The sequence below is a fragment of the Cololabis saira genome, chromosome 21 (genome assembly GCF_033807715.1).
Source record: "Cololabis saira isolate AMF1-May2022 chromosome 21, fColSai1.1, whole genome shotgun sequence".
NCBI classification, from domain to species: domain Eukaryota; kingdom Metazoa; phylum Chordata; class Actinopteri; order Beloniformes; family Belonidae; genus Cololabis; species Cololabis saira.
The window spans coordinates 13,508,814-13,523,250 of NC_084607.1; the positions used below are offsets into that span (position 1 = coordinate 13,508,814).

The following is a 14,437-nucleotide window of genomic DNA, read 5'->3' on the forward strand; positions in this document are numbered from 1 at the left end:
CCTGCACAGAGGGACAACACAAACCCTTGATTTTCACTGTTTTGTTTAATTAAAGCTTATATGATTAAAGAAACAGAACATTTGACCATCCTCTTCTGAGGTGTTTAGTGGTACTGCTTTCTCAATGCGGCCACCACCAGGAACTCGTGGAAAGCTGCATGGACCTCAGGAGGGAAATCAACTGACCAGCAAGCACAATGGTCAGGCAGTTGGTCAGGAGCTGTACCAAAACAAAAACAAACAAACAAAAAACATCAATCAAGCAGCAACAAGAGCAACAATATCATAATATCTGGATGTAAGTTTATCTTCTTACATTGTAATCGTCAGTGTCTGCAGCTTCATGCAGCCTTATTGTTAAAAAAAAAATATGATACAACAAAGTCCCTTAATAGCAATAGTAGTGTTGGGATCACTTTTTTTGTTTTGCACAAGCCAATTGTAGAATGAAATCCTCGTTTCATTTCATTTTACAACTTCTAGTTGCTTCTCTGCTTTTTGGTTTTCGTGATGTTATCTTGCTCTTTTTACATCTCAGACTGACAGATCACCCCGTGCAACTAAATGGCAGCTCTTAGCTCGTAGCCACACGTGAAGTAATTTGTATTGATGACATTAACATTGAAAGGACATGCAGTCCTCCAGGGAACATTTGCTGGCCAAAATGTTACCGTTACTTAATCTCTGCAATTTTATATCCATTCACAATGTTTTTTTTTGAAAAACTGTTATGGGACACATGGGCTGGTGCTTCAGTACATGTCAAACTAAATGTACTTCGGCTCACAACTTAAAATAGAAAATATGAAGATGAACAAAAATGTTCATCAATTAATTAAATGGTGTGGTATGGGTTGCAATAAATGCAGTAGAGGGCGCTCATAACACCAGGGTGCCCGTCAGTGGATATCCTGCTGTGACCTTCTCTGTGCTAGACTGATATGGAGCAAACTTTGGCTCATGTTCTTATTCAAGTCAGGGGACACATTTTCAGCAGTTCAAGCCTGAAATGGTCAACTGGTTGGAAATTTCAGTTTATTTGTCTTCTTCACATATCATTTTATTTAAGCTTATGTTAGTCATATCTTTTTTACCCTCGTTTTAAGTTAAGATGCATTCATTTACATATTTCTGTTTTTCTTCATTGTCTTGCTTTTTTATTGCTTATTTGCTTTTATTTGCTTATTATTATTATTATTATTATTATTATTATTATTATTATTATTATTATTATTATTATTATTATTATTATTATTATTATAAAAAGACATGTCTTGTGTATGGTAAGGGAATGAAGACCAATGGTGAAAGACACACATTTCAGTCATTTTTGTATTTATTCACCCAGCACGTAAGCTCACAGGTAGGGCTTACACTGGTTTTTCATGACATGGTGCATAAATCCAGCCATGGCACTGCTTTGCTGCTTTTAGCGGTATTTCTCAGCCAAAGCCAAAGCCAGGTTCATCAGGAACTTGTCAACAGAGACGTGGACGTCTGGAGTGAAGTCTTGGGGGAAGTACAGGGCACACACCAGGATGATGTTGTGGGCCAGGATCTGTTGTGCAAGAAACACAAGATTGTTATAAGAACCAACAATACTCTAAATAATCACAATAGTCTAAATAATTATGAATACAGAAAAAAATTATTTTATAAAGTAATTATTGCTACTCAGTACCTTGAAGTTGGCAGGATCCACTCGGAGCTTGAAAGCATGGAGCTCACTGAGGGAGGACAGACCACCAGTAAGGTTATCAATCTTTCCAATGGCGTCTCCGATTGCTGCCATAATGGTAGCGCCGTGCTTCTTCACTTGAGGAGAGCTAGGACTCAGGTCAGACCAGTGGGAGAAGTAGGTCTTGGTCTGCGGGTATACAACCAGCATTCTGTAAACATAGAAGGGAAAGATACAAAATTATAAAAATATGCATGTTTTTTCACAAAATATAAATATTAAAAAGAAAGAAAACCAACCTGCCCAAGGCTTCAGCCCCCAAGTCGGCAGACTTTCCGGACACTTTGCCCCAGAAAGCCTTCACGGTACTCTTGTCCTTTGCTGAGAGACTCATGTTTTCCTGTTCTCCAAAATGTCTTTACTTAATGAAATATTCTGCTGTGATAATTGTGTGAAAATGAATTTAACTTTCTTTTTTTATATATCCAACCAAGTTGCACCACACCCACTGGCCTATCAAATGTAAACCACACCCCTGTGAAAGAAATTGCTAGAAGTTCCAGAACTAATTCTTGAGATAACTGAAACCACTCCCTGCTGTCCACTGCATTCTAGTAAATTCACTATTTTTACTTTAAAAAAAGTTGCTCTATGATTTATATATCTGTTTGACGTCATTGGCGCAAACAGGATTTTATCACAGTGGTTAGCATCAGACACAATGATATCAACCTGTAATCACAGGTTTATTAATAGTTAAGCCTAACCTTTTGTTTTTATCCTCAACTTTAACTGTCTTTTTAATATCTTAACCCAAGCAGATTGTATGCACAAGTTTAGCAACCACACCAAATACAAATGGATGATACTCTATCTGAAATAACGCTAACACAATAACAACTCTATTTAGAAATGAACATCTGAAGACAAGATTTAAGTGCTAAAGATCGAAATGTAAGTGGAAAAAGAAAAATATAAATGTCTTATATATAGAAGACAAAAGGCAGCAGGTGAGTTTTACTGTAAAACAACCCCAACATAACCCACTCCATAACATTTATCCTGTGTCCTATAGAGCTAATTTGAGGCTAAATAGAGCTAACTGAGGCTAATTTGCCAGCCTGTCTTCCACCAGTGCCATCCCTGGAAGAGGTAAGGTGGCCCAGCGCTGTGCAAAAACAATAAGGGGACTGAAAAAAGCTGTGAAAATTATGGAGAAATCCCTAATGTGACAACACTGAGCTTACACTTTGATAAGTTTCATGTAAACCTATAGCCTATGACTTTGCTGTACGTCCAGATGACCCTTTGCTAAACAGGACCTCTGCGTTTTCAAAGCACCATCAACAAACAGATTAGTGTCTTGCAGTCACTTTCCGTTTATGAAACATCTCAAAACACACCAGTTAAAAATAGTGATTAGACTCCAGCTACTTGAGAAATATTGTTCGTAATAGTGGTCTATCTGGTTATTCCTTTGTTTCGTTCATTATGGGCACGCCAGTAGTGGCCCACAGAAAGGTATATTTAAATTTGAAGCTTTATGGGGTTTATTTAAATTAAGATCATCCTTGAAATTGGTTTATATTTATATCATTTCAAACTAAAAACATTCAAAACTTGAGTTTATCTATTTCACCATTTAGTATTGTACTTTTATTGGTAATCTCATTTTAAGAAGAACTGAGACAATAATTTGATATACATTTTACATCATTACACTTATAGTTAAATACGACTCCATGTTATTTCATCTTTATCTGTCTAAAGTTTCACTGGAGCTGTAAGATAATGACTCTCATTCAAAGTTTTGTGTATTGGTGCAAAATAAGGATCTTGATAAGGATACTGCACTGTGAATAAAATAATAGTAGTGTCAACGGTATCTAAAGATAAATAAATAACAAATAGAAAAAAAATAATAGTAATAAATAAAATAAAAAACTTTTCCAAATTGAGCTATGGTTTGAACACATTTTTAATCACTTCTTATTTCAATGAGTCAGTTTCCTCCATCCATGACATTCAGAAATATGTTAAATCTTTCTCAACGTGGCCAAAACATTTGAATTCACGACGGAATGTTTCATTTGAGCAACGCCGTTGGCATACATCCATAAATCAAGACTTCCTGCAACCCTCTGTCAAACTCCCCCCATCTGATAACTGTGGGTGGGGTGAAACTGGTTCTTTAAAAGACGCATGTTGAGGACTTGCAGAACAACGCAGGACAAGCAGAACACATCTACAAGCCAAAATGGTCAAATGGACAGAATTCGAGCTCGCCACCATCCCTGAGATCTTCTCCAATATTGACAAGGATGTCGTGGGCCCTGCAGCTCTTTCCAGGTAAGATAGATTGTTTATCAGTGATAGATCTACCATGTTCATTTTTCTGTCACAATGATTTACTGTCAGTTTGCTCTATTTCTAACATGTGGAATATGCTAAAATGGTTTAATTCTGCTGTAACATATGGAGTGACTTGTGTTTTTTGTTTCCTCAGGTGTCTGATTGTCTACCCCTGGACTCAGAGGTACTTTGGTGGCTTTGGAAACCTCTACAATGCTGCTGCTATTACATCAAATCCAAAGGTTGCAGCTCACGGAAAGGTTGTCCTCTCCGGTCCGGAAAGAGCTCTGAAGGACATGGACAACATCAAGCAGATTTATGCAGATCTCAGCGTGCTGCACTCAGAGAAGCTGCAAGTGGACCCTGACAATTTCAATGTAATCAGACCGCCTGATATTGACATCAATCTATTATGATATTGTTCTTCATTTTGATGATTTCTAATGCATACTGAGCTTTGTTGTTGTTGCAGCTCCTGGCCGACTGCTTGACCATCGTGATTGCTGGTCAGCTGGGTACAGACTTCACTCCTGAGGTCCAGGCAGCTTTCCAGAAGTTCGTGTCAGTGGTGGTGGCCGCCCTGAGAAAGCAGTACCACTAAACACGTCCGCAGAGGACCATTGCAGGCTATGTTTCTTTACTTGGAAGGCTGTGGCAGGGTGGAGGGGCAGCCACTCAGGTTGATTGGGTCACAGGTGTGTCCCATCAACCTCTCCACCATGCCTGCCTTGATAAGGCAGGGCTGCACAGCTGCTGCTGGAGGAGTCTGCTGTTCCACGGATGTATTATATTAATATATATTATGTAATTGTATTATATTAATACATTAATAATATATGTAAAACTATACATGTAATAATATACATTAATTAATATATTATATTAATACATATTATATTAATATTCGCGTCATTGCCCCGGGGCATGATGGGAGGCCCCAAAGCATCATGGGAGGTGACTCAACTGCGCATGCTCTATGGGCCGCATAACGCGGAAGTAAACCCAGAAGTCAGGAACTTTTTCAGCGTATGCGCTGGCTGAGCAAATTGCATTGAAATGAATGGGCGGCCATTTTCGATCTCCCATCCAGTTCTATTAATACAAACTGTGTCCCATGCGAGAAGCTTCTGCGACAAAATAAATTCCATTGCTTTATTTATTTTCTATTGGACTGTCCTAACTGGCCGCGAGTTTAATGGTTTCAGTGTGGACAGAGAGCGTCCGATGTCACGCAGCTCGATAGTTGGACGCTCTCATTCAGTTACACGCTGTAAACGGATCTTAAAGCCTAATTTACGGTTCTGCGTTAAATCGACGCGTACCCTACGCCGTAGGCTCTGCGTTGGTGTAACGCAGAACAGTGCTTTAAGTGGGCCGGTACGCAGCGGTACGGAGTACCCCCACTTCTCAATATTGGCCTCTGGGGTACCGGGACTTTTTATGGCGTACCGGGACTTCTCATGAGCTCACAGTACTCTGTTCTCTCCTTGTGATTCGGCTACAGTGGCGTCGCAACGCTGCCCCTCGTGAGACGTTCACTCGTAAAGCCTGATTTATGGTTCCGCGCTAAATCGCCGCAGAGCCTACGCCGTATGGTACGCAGAGGCGCGCAACGTACCTGCGGGTCGCCGCGTACCCTATCCTCTGCGTTGGTGTAACGCAGAACCATAAATCAGTTTACGGAGGTCCCGCGAGTCGAGTGTGCCAGAAAGCAATACAATGAAAGCGAAGAAGAACATATTTTAATCTTTCTTTAAAAGTGGAGATGAGGAGAAGTATTCAAGGATTTGGGGAATACAATCAAAATCCCCCCTCCCCCCCCCCCCCCCTCCTCCTCCTGAAATAAAAACGGTCAAAATCATCCCCCCTGAAATAAAAATGAATGTGGTATTACTGCTATTTCAACATTTAGAGTCATCACCAGAAAAATAACACCAGAAAAATAACTTATTTGACAATTTTCATCTGTTTCAAGTACATTTTCACTTGAAATAAGTAGAAAAATCTGCCAGTGGAACAAGATTTATCTTCTTATTACAAGCAAAAAAATCTTGTTCCACTGGCAGATTTTTCTACTTATTTTAAGTGAAAATCCACTTGAAACAGGTGAAAATTGTTGTTTTTTCCAGTGATGAGTCTTGTTTTAAGTGTAATGAGATTTTTTTACTAAAATGAGACGTTTTAACTAGAAATAAGACAAATATTCTTGTTAAGATTTTGAGTTTTTGCAGTGATCCATGTTACTTATCCTGTGAAGGACAGAGTCATATTGATAAGTTCAGAAAAGTGTTTTTAATTGTTGTGTTTTGATGTATTTGATGTAAGCCCAGTGGATATTTAAAGCTTACAGAAGGCTGCATTTAACTTCTGCTATGTCATTCCTGCAGTATTTCTGCAGCTGTTTTGGTCACTGCTATTATTTGGAATATATTATATTATTTATAATCAGCACAAATTATCTGTCCCCATATGATCAAATCCTCCATCCCCCCTGATTTTTTTTTACAACTGGAGTACTGTCTACCAGTGAATGTGAGCGTTTTCTTGTGTACACATAATTTGTTTGGAAAATTCAATAAAACAATTTTCTTTTTAAAAATCAGGATAACGTCCTAGTATTTAAATATATCACTTAATCATCTGCTGTTACCCACCGCCTAATTTACCTGACATCAGTTGAATAAGGGGAGTACCGGAACTTATTTTTGTCCACTTAAAGCACTGACGCAGAACCATAAATCAGCCTTTAGTCCCCTCGTCTTCACACAGGAAGATTTATTTTTTAATTGTAAACAGGTACACCACAGTTACTCAGATTCCTCATCATTTCATATGTTACAAGAAATCACAACACTGAATTTTCACAAATGGCAACTTTATTGTTAAAAAAATAAAACATAAGTTATATACATAACATTTATGCACTATTGTTTGCTCAAGGAAGGACCGTGCATTTCTTCTGAAGGTGTCGTTGAATAGCTTCAGGTGCATTGCTTGGAAGATCTGAAATCATAAACAGAAGAAAAATGTATTACGGTACTAATAGAGCCGTCGGCGCCCGGAGCTCCGGGCCCGGGGCTCCTCACCGGTCCGGTCCGGTCCGGTCCGGTGTGTGGCCTCCGGGGCAAGCTAAATACTTGTAGACAAATATAAATAACATAAAAAAAGAGTGAGAAATCTCAATCTCACATTTCAATCTTTAACACTTAAATCTTGTCTTCAGATGTTCATTTCTAAATAGAGTTGTTATTGTGTTATAGTGTTATTTCAGATAGAGTATCATCCCTTTGTATTTGGTGTGGTTGCTAAACTTGTGCATACAATCTGCTTGGGTTAAGATATTAAAAAGACAGTTAAAGTTGAGGATAAAAACAAAAGGTTAGGCTTAACTATTAATAAACCTGTGGTTACAGGTTGATATCATTGTGTCTGATGCTAACCACTGTGATAAAATCATGTTTGCGCCAATGACGTCAAACAAATATATAAATCATAAAGAAACTTTTTTTAAAGTAAAAATAGTGAATTTACATGAATGAAGTGGACAGCAGGGAGTGGTTTCAGTTATCTCAAGAATTAGTTCTGGAACTTCGAGCAATTTCTTTCACAGGGGTGTGGTTTACATTTGATAGGCCAGTGGGTGTGGTGCAACTTGGTTGGATATATAAAAAAAGAAAGTTAAATTCATTTTCACCACAATTATCACAGAAGAATATTTCATTAAGTAAAGACATTTTGGAGAACAGGAAAACATGAGTCTCTCTGCAAAGGACAAGAGTACCGTGAAGGCTTTCTGGGGCAAAGTGTCCGGAAAGTCTGCCGACTTGGGGGCTGAAGCCTTGGGCAGGTTGGTTTTATTTCTTTTTAATATTTATATTTTGTGAAAAAACATGCATATTTTTATAATGTTTTATCTTTCCCTTCTATGTTTACAGAATGCTGGTTGTATACCCGCAGACCAAGACCTACTTCTCACACTGGTCTGACCTGAGTCCTAGCTCTCCTCAAGTGAAGAAGCACGGCGCTACCATTATGGCAGCAATCGGAGACGCCATTGGAAAGATTGATAACCTTACTGGTGGTCTGTCCTCCCTCAGTGAGCTCCATGCTTTCAAGCTCCGAGTGGATCCTGCCAACTTCAAGGTACTGGGTAGCAATAATTACTTTATAAAATAATTTTTTTCTGCATGTATTCATAATTATTTAGACTATTGTGATTATTTAGAGTATTGTTGGTTATTATGTAACAATCTTGTGTTTCTTGCACAACAGATCCTGGCCCACAACATCATCCTGGTGTGTGCCCTGTACTTCCCCCAAGACTTCACTCCAGACGTCCACGTCTCTGTTGACAAGTTCCTGATGAACCTGGCTTTGGCTTTGGCTGAGAAATACCGCTAAAAGCAGCAAAGCAGTGCCATGGCTGGATTTATGCATGTCATGAAAAAGCAGTGTAAGCCCTACCTGTGAGCTTACGTGCTGGGTGAATAAATACAAAAATTACTGAAATGTGTGTCTTTCACCATTGGTCTTCATTCCCTTACCATACACCTGACATGTCTTTTTATAATAATAATAATAATAATAATAATAATAATAATAATAATAATAATAATAAGCAAATAAAAGCAAATAGGCAATAAAAAAGCAAGACAATGAGGAAAAAATAGAAATATGTAAATGAATGCATCTTAACTTAAAACGAGGGTAAAAAAGATATGACTAACATAAGCTTAAATAAAATGATATGTGAAGAAGACAAATAAACTGAAATTTCCAACCAGTTGACCATTTCAGGCTTGAACTGCTGAAAATGTGTCTCCTGACTTGAATAAGAACATGAGCCAAAGTTTGCTCCATATCAGTCTAGCACAGAGAAGGTCACGGCATGATATCCAATGACTGGCACCCTGGTGTCATGAGCGCCCTCTACTGCATTTATTGCAACCCATACCACACCATTTAATTAATTGATGAGAATTTTTGTTCATCTTCATATTTTCTATTTTAAGTTGTGAGCCGAAGTACATTTAGTTTGACATGTAATGAAGCACCAGCCCATGTGTCCCATAACAGTTTTGCAAAACATTGTGAATAACAATGGATATAAAACTGCAGACATTAAGAAACAGTAACATTTTGGCCAGCAAATGTTCCCTGGAGGACTGCATGTCCTTTCAATGTTAATGTCATCAATACAAATTACTTCACGTGTGGCTACGAGCTAAGAGCTGCCATTTAGTTGCACGGGGTGATCTGTCAGTCTGAGATGTAAAGAGAGCAAGATGAAGCTGCAGACACTGACGATTACAATGTAAGAAGATAAACTTACATCCAGATATTATGATATTGTTGCTCTTGTTGCTGCTTGATTGATGTTTTTTGTTTGTTTGTTTTTGTTTTGGTACAGCTCCTGACCAACTGCCTGACCATTGTGCTTGCTGGTCAGTTGATTTCCCTCCTGAGGTCCATGCAGCTTTCCAGGAGTTCCTGGTGGTGGCCGCATTGAGAAAGCAGTACCACTAAACACCTCAGAAGAGGATGGTCAAATGCTCTGTTTCTTTAATCATATAAGCTTTAATTAAACAAAACAGTGAAAATCAACGGTTTGTGTTGTCCCTCTGTGCAGGATTTGAAAAGCAGATGTTTTCTTTCCCATAAAGTTGAGAAATGTTGTATTGCATACCTACTTTCTGAAGCAACATTAAACATTTATTTGAAAATAAAAGAAAACCTCTTTCTAATTGCAGTTAGCAAAAATACATCCTTGAGTAAAATCTAATAAAATAGATTATTCACGCCCTCCTTGTGGTGGAGTAAAGGCTATTTGCCTACAAATTTAAATTCATAATCTAATGTAACAAGAGGGTCTATCTGAAAGCTCAGCAACAAGAAAAGACTTCATTTAAAAGTGTGCAGCTCAGATTCTAAAATAAATGTTCACAGCTGATTACACAGAAGGTCAATTTCATGAATACAAGAGTCTTGAAAGAATATCTAAATTGATGCAAGCTCATATAAAGGTTTGAAAAATAGCAATTACAATGACAGTGATATTCCTGCAGAGGCAACTTGTCTTCAAGGGAGGATGTCATGTTCAAAGACTCACTGGTTAAGGACAGATATCTGGCTACATGACAATCGAACAATAGAATTGGCAAAATAATCCTATTACACAAATCTGTTATTGACAGGTAAAATGTAGAGATATTAGGAAAAAAGAAAGATAAGGTAAATCATTATACTAGGTTATAAGCTTATGCATTGCACCCATGCAGAGAAATTTAAAAAAGAATAAACATCCCATCAATAACCGCGTTTCATTGCAACTCATCTTTAATTTAAATTGAGACAGAGTTTTTATAAGTCAATTATTATGTATATCGTCTGCAGACATTTCATCTGTATTTCTCAGAGAGGGCGCGGGCCAGGGCAGCCAGGAACTTGTCCATAGCCATGTGGACCTCAGGGGTGAAGTCCTCAGGAAACATCATGGAGATGACCACAAGGAGACAGTGAGAAAGAATCTGCAAACAAAAAGAATGAGGATATTTAGTCTGGCGTAAATCCAATGAAACATAAAAAAAACAATTAAACAACTCACAAGCAAATAATTATCAATACCTTGAAGTTAGCAGGATCCACTCGTAGAGTGAAGGCGTGCAGCCCACTTAGGCTGAGAAGTCCTGATGCCAGATCATCGATTTTGGCCACGGCATCAGCAACTCCACCCATCACGGTCTTTCCGTGCTTCTTCACATTAGCAGAGCCGGGGCTCAGGTCCTTCCAGTGAGAGAAGTAAGTCTTGGTCTGCGGGTAGACCACCAGCATCCTGAGAAAAACACAAATCAATACTGGAAAATATATAAAAAAGTACCAGAAAAATGTTTTTTGGGAGACTCGGGTTATATTTACCTGGACAGAGCACTGGTCCCGATGTCGTCCGCCATCCCAGAAATGTTAGCCCAGAAGGCCTTGACTGTGTCCTTGTCCTTAGCGGTGAGACTCATGTTGCCTGTTGATGCGCTTTGAATGCTGCACAGATCATAGTAGGCTTTTTATAACGGAAACACGTCAGAGACACACCCGACCCACTACGAGATACGAGCATTTGGAGGTGTATCAGGCATCCACCTCAGGTCAACTTGATATCCATCTGGCATGAGATAAAGAAAAAACGGTTTTCTTTACAATGACTGAAGGACAGCTCTGTTGAACGATGACACAAGTTAAATGAACATTACAATGCACCTCAGATGGAAACTTACACTAACATGACTAATTGCAGAGAAGCAGACAAAAACATACATTTAAACAGAAAAATACTTGTAAAAGGGTTTGGAGGAGTCATTTGAAATTGGAAGCTTGAAAAGCAGATCATTTTTGTCATCGACAATCAGAAGCGTACTTCTTAACTGCTACAGAGTCAGTGACTGAATACATTTTTTCTTTGCTGGCATGCAGGGGAGAAAAAAATGCCCCCTGCATTTCTCAAAAAGTTCTTAAAACAATAGCATTCAAAAAGTAATTCAACTAAAACAGTTAAAATACCGAGAGCCGCTTCCAGCCCCACCTCCACCCTCAATGTCTTTCAAACAGCAGCCAACAGAAACCTACAAACCCAAAGATAGGCAAAGTCCAAACCCTCTTAATTCAACCTGTTTCATGAAATAGTGTGAGAGAATATGAAATCTAAGATAAAGAAGTTAACAAACATCCAGCATGAAATATTCTTGAGACTAAAGAATAAAATAAAGAAATTCATTGTTTATAGTACATGAATACCCATTCAAGAAAGCAGATCACAAATAACTTTAAGATTTATGTTTCAAGATGACAGCTGAGAATGAATGAATGAATGAATGAATGAAAGAATGAAAGAATGAAAGAATGAAAGAATGAAAGATGAGGGGAAAAAACCTGGAACGGCTCACACATAACCCACAGAAAGGTATAATTAAATTTGAAGGTTTATGGGGTTTATTTAAGTTAAGATCATCCTTGAAATTGGTTTATATTTATATAATTTGCTAAACAGGACCTCTGCGTTTTCAAAGCACCATTAACAAAGAGATTATTGTCTTGCAGTCACTTTCCGTTTATGAAACGTCTCAAAACACACCAGTTAAAAATAGTGATTAGACTCCATCTACTTGAGAAATATTATTCGTAATAGTCTGGTTATTCCTTGTTTCATTCATTATGGGCACGCCAGTAGTGGCCCACAGAAAGGTATATTTAAATTTGAAGCTTTATGGGGGTTATTTAAATTAAGATCATCCTTGAAATTGGTTTATATATTTAAATCATTTCAAACTAAAAACATTGAAAACTTGAGTTTATCTATTTCACCCTTTAGTATTGTACTTTTATTGGTAATCTCATTTTAAGAGAAAAGAACTGAGACAATAATTTGATCTATATTTTACATCATTACACTTATAGTTAAATACGACTCCATGTTATTTCATCTTTATCTGTCTAAAGTTTCACTGGAGCTATAAGATAATGACTCTCATTCAAAGTTTTGTGTATTGGTGCAAAATAAGGATCTTGATAAGGATACTGCACTGTGAATAAAATAATAGTAGTGTCAACGATATCTAAAGATAAATAAATAACAAATAGAAAAAAAAATAATAGTAATAAATAAAATAAAAAACTTTTCCAAAATGAGCCATGGTTTGAACACATTTTTAATCACTTCTTATTTCAATGAGTCAGTTGCCTCCATCCATGACATTCAGAAATATGTTAAATCTTTCTCAACGTGGCCAAAACATTTGAATTCTAGACGTCGCAATGTTTCATTTGAGCAACGCCGTTGGCATACATCCATAAATCAAGACTTCCTGCAACCCTCTGTCAAACTCCCCCCATCTGATAACTGTGGGTGGGGTGAAACTGGTTCTTTAAAAGACGCATGTTGAGGACTTGCAGAACAACGCAGGACAAGCAGAACACATCTACAAGCCAAAATGGTCAAATGGTCAGAATTCGAGCTCGCCACCATCCCTGAGATCTTCTCCAAGATAGACAAGGATGTCGTGGGCCCTGCAGCTCTTTCCAGGTAAGATAGATTGTTTATCAGTGATAGATCTACCATGTTCATTTTTCTGTCACAATGATTTACTGTCAGTTTGCTCTATTTCTAACATGTGGAATATGCTAAAATGGTTTAATTCTGCTGTAACATATGGAGTGACTTGTGTTTTTTATGTTTCCTCAGGTGTCTGATTGTCTACCCCTGGACTCAGAGGTACTTTGGTGGCTTTGGAAACCTCTACAATGCTGCTGCTATTACATCAAATCCAAAGGTTGCAGCTCACGGAAAGGTTGTCCTCTCCGGTCTGGAAAGAGCTCTGAAGGACATGGACAACATCAAGCAGATTTATGCAGAACTCAGCGTGCTGCACTCAGAGAAGCTGCAAGTGGACCCTGACAATTTCAATGTAATCAGACCGCCTGATATTGACATCAATCTATTGTGATATTGTTCTTCATTTTGATGTTTTCTAATGCATATTATGCTTTGTTGTTGTTGCAGCTCCTGGCCGACTGCTTGACCATCGTGATTGCTGGTCAGCTGGGTACAGACTTCACTCCTGAGGTCCAGGCAGCTTTCCAGAAGTTCGTGTCAGTGGTGGTGGCCGCCCTGAGAAAGCAGTACCACTAAACACGTCCGCAGACGACGGTCACATGTTTTCCTTCTGTATACCTCACCAAAAGATTTAATATTAATAAAACTGTGAGCACATTCAACAGCTTCTCTTGTACTCTGTTTGTGTGGAGAATATCTAATATTACATAGTGGTGACAAATAATGTGTGGTTCATCAAACCTGATCTAAGTTTGAATTCTTGAAGAAATACTGCCAATTAAACTCAAAGATCAAATAAATTTATAGATAAGTTTTATTTATAGATAAACTTGTCACCCATTCAAAATCAAACCCATAGCTTAATGTTATTTATTAGTCAAGTGATTGGTTAAACATTTAAATTCTTTTATAACCAGAACCAAAACTTTTGCGGGTAAATACATAAATGTACACTATATTTATACCTTTATATGGGTGTTTGACACCCATATAGAGTCTATGAACAATTTAAATTAAAAACAATTAAAGTTTTCATTTACGGTATTTCATTTAAAAGATTTTCATTTATTTAGACCATGAGAAGTTAATGTTAGAAAAAAACTTGTCAAAACGTTTAAAGTTTTTTTTTTTCTGTTTTCAAGTTCTGATACATGAAATGATTAATATATTATCTATTTATTTATTTTCCTTTGAACCACAACTCTACAACTGATCCTGACAAATAGTTTTATCCTTATATCTAGAAAAAAAAGATAAGAAAGATAAGATAAGAAACTACCTAATTTTTTATGTGCTCCACAGGGAAT

The 14,437-nt window shown here is 37.7% G+C and overlaps 5 protein-coding genes across 5 annotated transcripts; 3 read left to right on the top strand and 2 right to left on the bottom strand.

Annotated features, from left to right (window-relative positions):
• Positions 1–1,318: 1,318 nt before the first annotated feature.
• On the bottom strand, positions 1,319–2,144 carry LOC133421719 (hemoglobin subunit alpha-A-like). The gene is made up of 3 exons (XM_061711453.1): positions 1,978–2,144; positions 1,682–1,889; positions 1,319–1,558 (listed from the first exon to the last, which is right to left on the bottom strand). The coding sequence occupies exons 1-3, from the start codon at positions 2,070–2,072 to the stop codon at positions 1,430–1,432; spliced, it is 432 nt and encodes a 143-aa protein (XP_061567437.1). The 5' UTR covers positions 2,073–2,144; the 3' UTR covers positions 1,319–1,429.
• Positions 2,145–3,935: 1,791 nt separating this feature from the next.
• On the top strand, positions 3,936–4,638 carry LOC133422728 (hemoglobin subunit beta-2-like). The gene is made up of 3 exons (XM_061712796.1): positions 3,936–4,027; positions 4,185–4,407; positions 4,503–4,638. The coding sequence occupies exons 1-3, from the start codon at positions 3,936–3,938 to the stop codon at positions 4,629–4,631; spliced, it is 444 nt and encodes a 147-aa protein (XP_061568780.1). The 3' UTR covers positions 4,632–4,638.
• Positions 4,639–7,707: 3,069 nt separating this feature from the next.
• LOC133422427 (hemoglobin subunit alpha-A-like) lies at positions 7,708–8,433 on the top strand. Its single transcript, XM_061712418.1, has 3 exons — positions 7,708–7,877; positions 7,966–8,173; positions 8,303–8,433. Exons 1-3 carry the CDS (start codon positions 7,783–7,785, stop codon positions 8,429–8,431), a joined length of 432 nt encoding a protein of 143 aa, XP_061568402.1. The 5' UTR covers positions 7,708–7,782; the 3' UTR covers positions 8,432–8,433.
• Positions 8,434–10,428: 1,995 nt separating this feature from the next.
• Positions 10,429–11,040, bottom strand: LOC133422745 (hemoglobin subunit alpha-1-like). Its single transcript, XM_061712817.1, has 3 exons — positions 10,946–11,040; positions 10,655–10,862; positions 10,429–10,557 (listed from the first exon to the last, which is right to left on the bottom strand). Exons 1-3 carry the CDS (start codon positions 11,038–11,040, stop codon positions 10,429–10,431), a joined length of 432 nt encoding a protein of 143 aa, XP_061568801.1.
• Positions 11,041–12,994: 1,954 nt separating this feature from the next.
• LOC133422711 (hemoglobin subunit beta-2-like) lies at positions 12,995–13,713 on the top strand. The gene is made up of 3 exons (XM_061712762.1): positions 12,995–13,100; positions 13,260–13,482; positions 13,578–13,713. The coding sequence occupies exons 1-3, from the start codon at positions 13,009–13,011 to the stop codon at positions 13,704–13,706; spliced, it is 444 nt and encodes a 147-aa protein (XP_061568746.1). The 5' UTR covers positions 12,995–13,008; the 3' UTR covers positions 13,707–13,713.
• Positions 13,714–14,437: the final 724 nt, after the last annotated feature.

Coding starts and splice junctions, on each gene's coding strand:
- LOC133421719 (XM_061711453.1), bottom strand. CDS start 2,072: ATGAGTCTCTCAGCAAAGGACAAGAGTACCGTGAAGGCTTTCTGGGGC. Junction 1,890..1,977: donor GGGGCTGAAGCCTTGGGCAG/GTTGGTTTTCTT, acceptor CTATGTTTACAG/AATGCTGGTTGTATACCCGC. Junction 1,559..1,681: donor TGGATCCTGCCAACTTCAAG/GTACTGAGTAGC, acceptor CTTGCACAACAG/ATCCTGGCCCACAACATCAT.
- LOC133422745 (XM_061712817.1), bottom strand. CDS start 11,040: ATGAGTCTCACCGCTAAGGACAAGGACACAGTCAAGGCCTTCTGGGCT. Junction 10,863..10,945: donor GGGACCAGTGCTCTGTCCAG/GTAAATATAACC, acceptor TGTTTTTCTCAG/GATGCTGGTGGTCTACCCGC. Junction 10,558..10,654: donor TGGATCCTGCTAACTTCAAG/GTATTGATAATT, acceptor TTTTGTTTGCAG/ATTCTTTCTCACTGTCTCCT.
- LOC133422728 (XM_061712796.1), top strand. CDS start 3,936: ATGGTCAAATGGACAGAATTCGAGCTCGCCACCATCCCTGAGATCTTC. Junction 4,028..4,184: donor GGCCCTGCAGCTCTTTCCAG/GTAAGATAGATT, acceptor TTGTTTCCTCAG/GTGTCTGATTGTCTACCCCT. Junction 4,408..4,502: donor TGGACCCTGACAATTTCAAT/GTAATCAGACCG, acceptor TTGTTGTTGCAG/CTCCTGGCCGACTGCTTGAC.
- LOC133422427 (XM_061712418.1), top strand. CDS start 7,783: ATGAGTCTCTCTGCAAAGGACAAGAGTACCGTGAAGGCTTTCTGGGGC. Junction 7,878..7,965: donor GGGGCTGAAGCCTTGGGCAG/GTTGGTTTTATT, acceptor CTATGTTTACAG/AATGCTGGTTGTATACCCGC. Junction 8,174..8,302: donor TGGATCCTGCCAACTTCAAG/GTACTGGGTAGC, acceptor CTTGCACAACAG/ATCCTGGCCCACAACATCAT.
- LOC133422711 (XM_061712762.1), top strand. CDS start 13,009: ATGGTCAAATGGTCAGAATTCGAGCTCGCCACCATCCCTGAGATCTTC. Junction 13,101..13,259: donor GGCCCTGCAGCTCTTTCCAG/GTAAGATAGATT, acceptor ATGTTTCCTCAG/GTGTCTGATTGTCTACCCCT. Junction 13,483..13,577: donor TGGACCCTGACAATTTCAAT/GTAATCAGACCG, acceptor TTGTTGTTGCAG/CTCCTGGCCGACTGCTTGAC.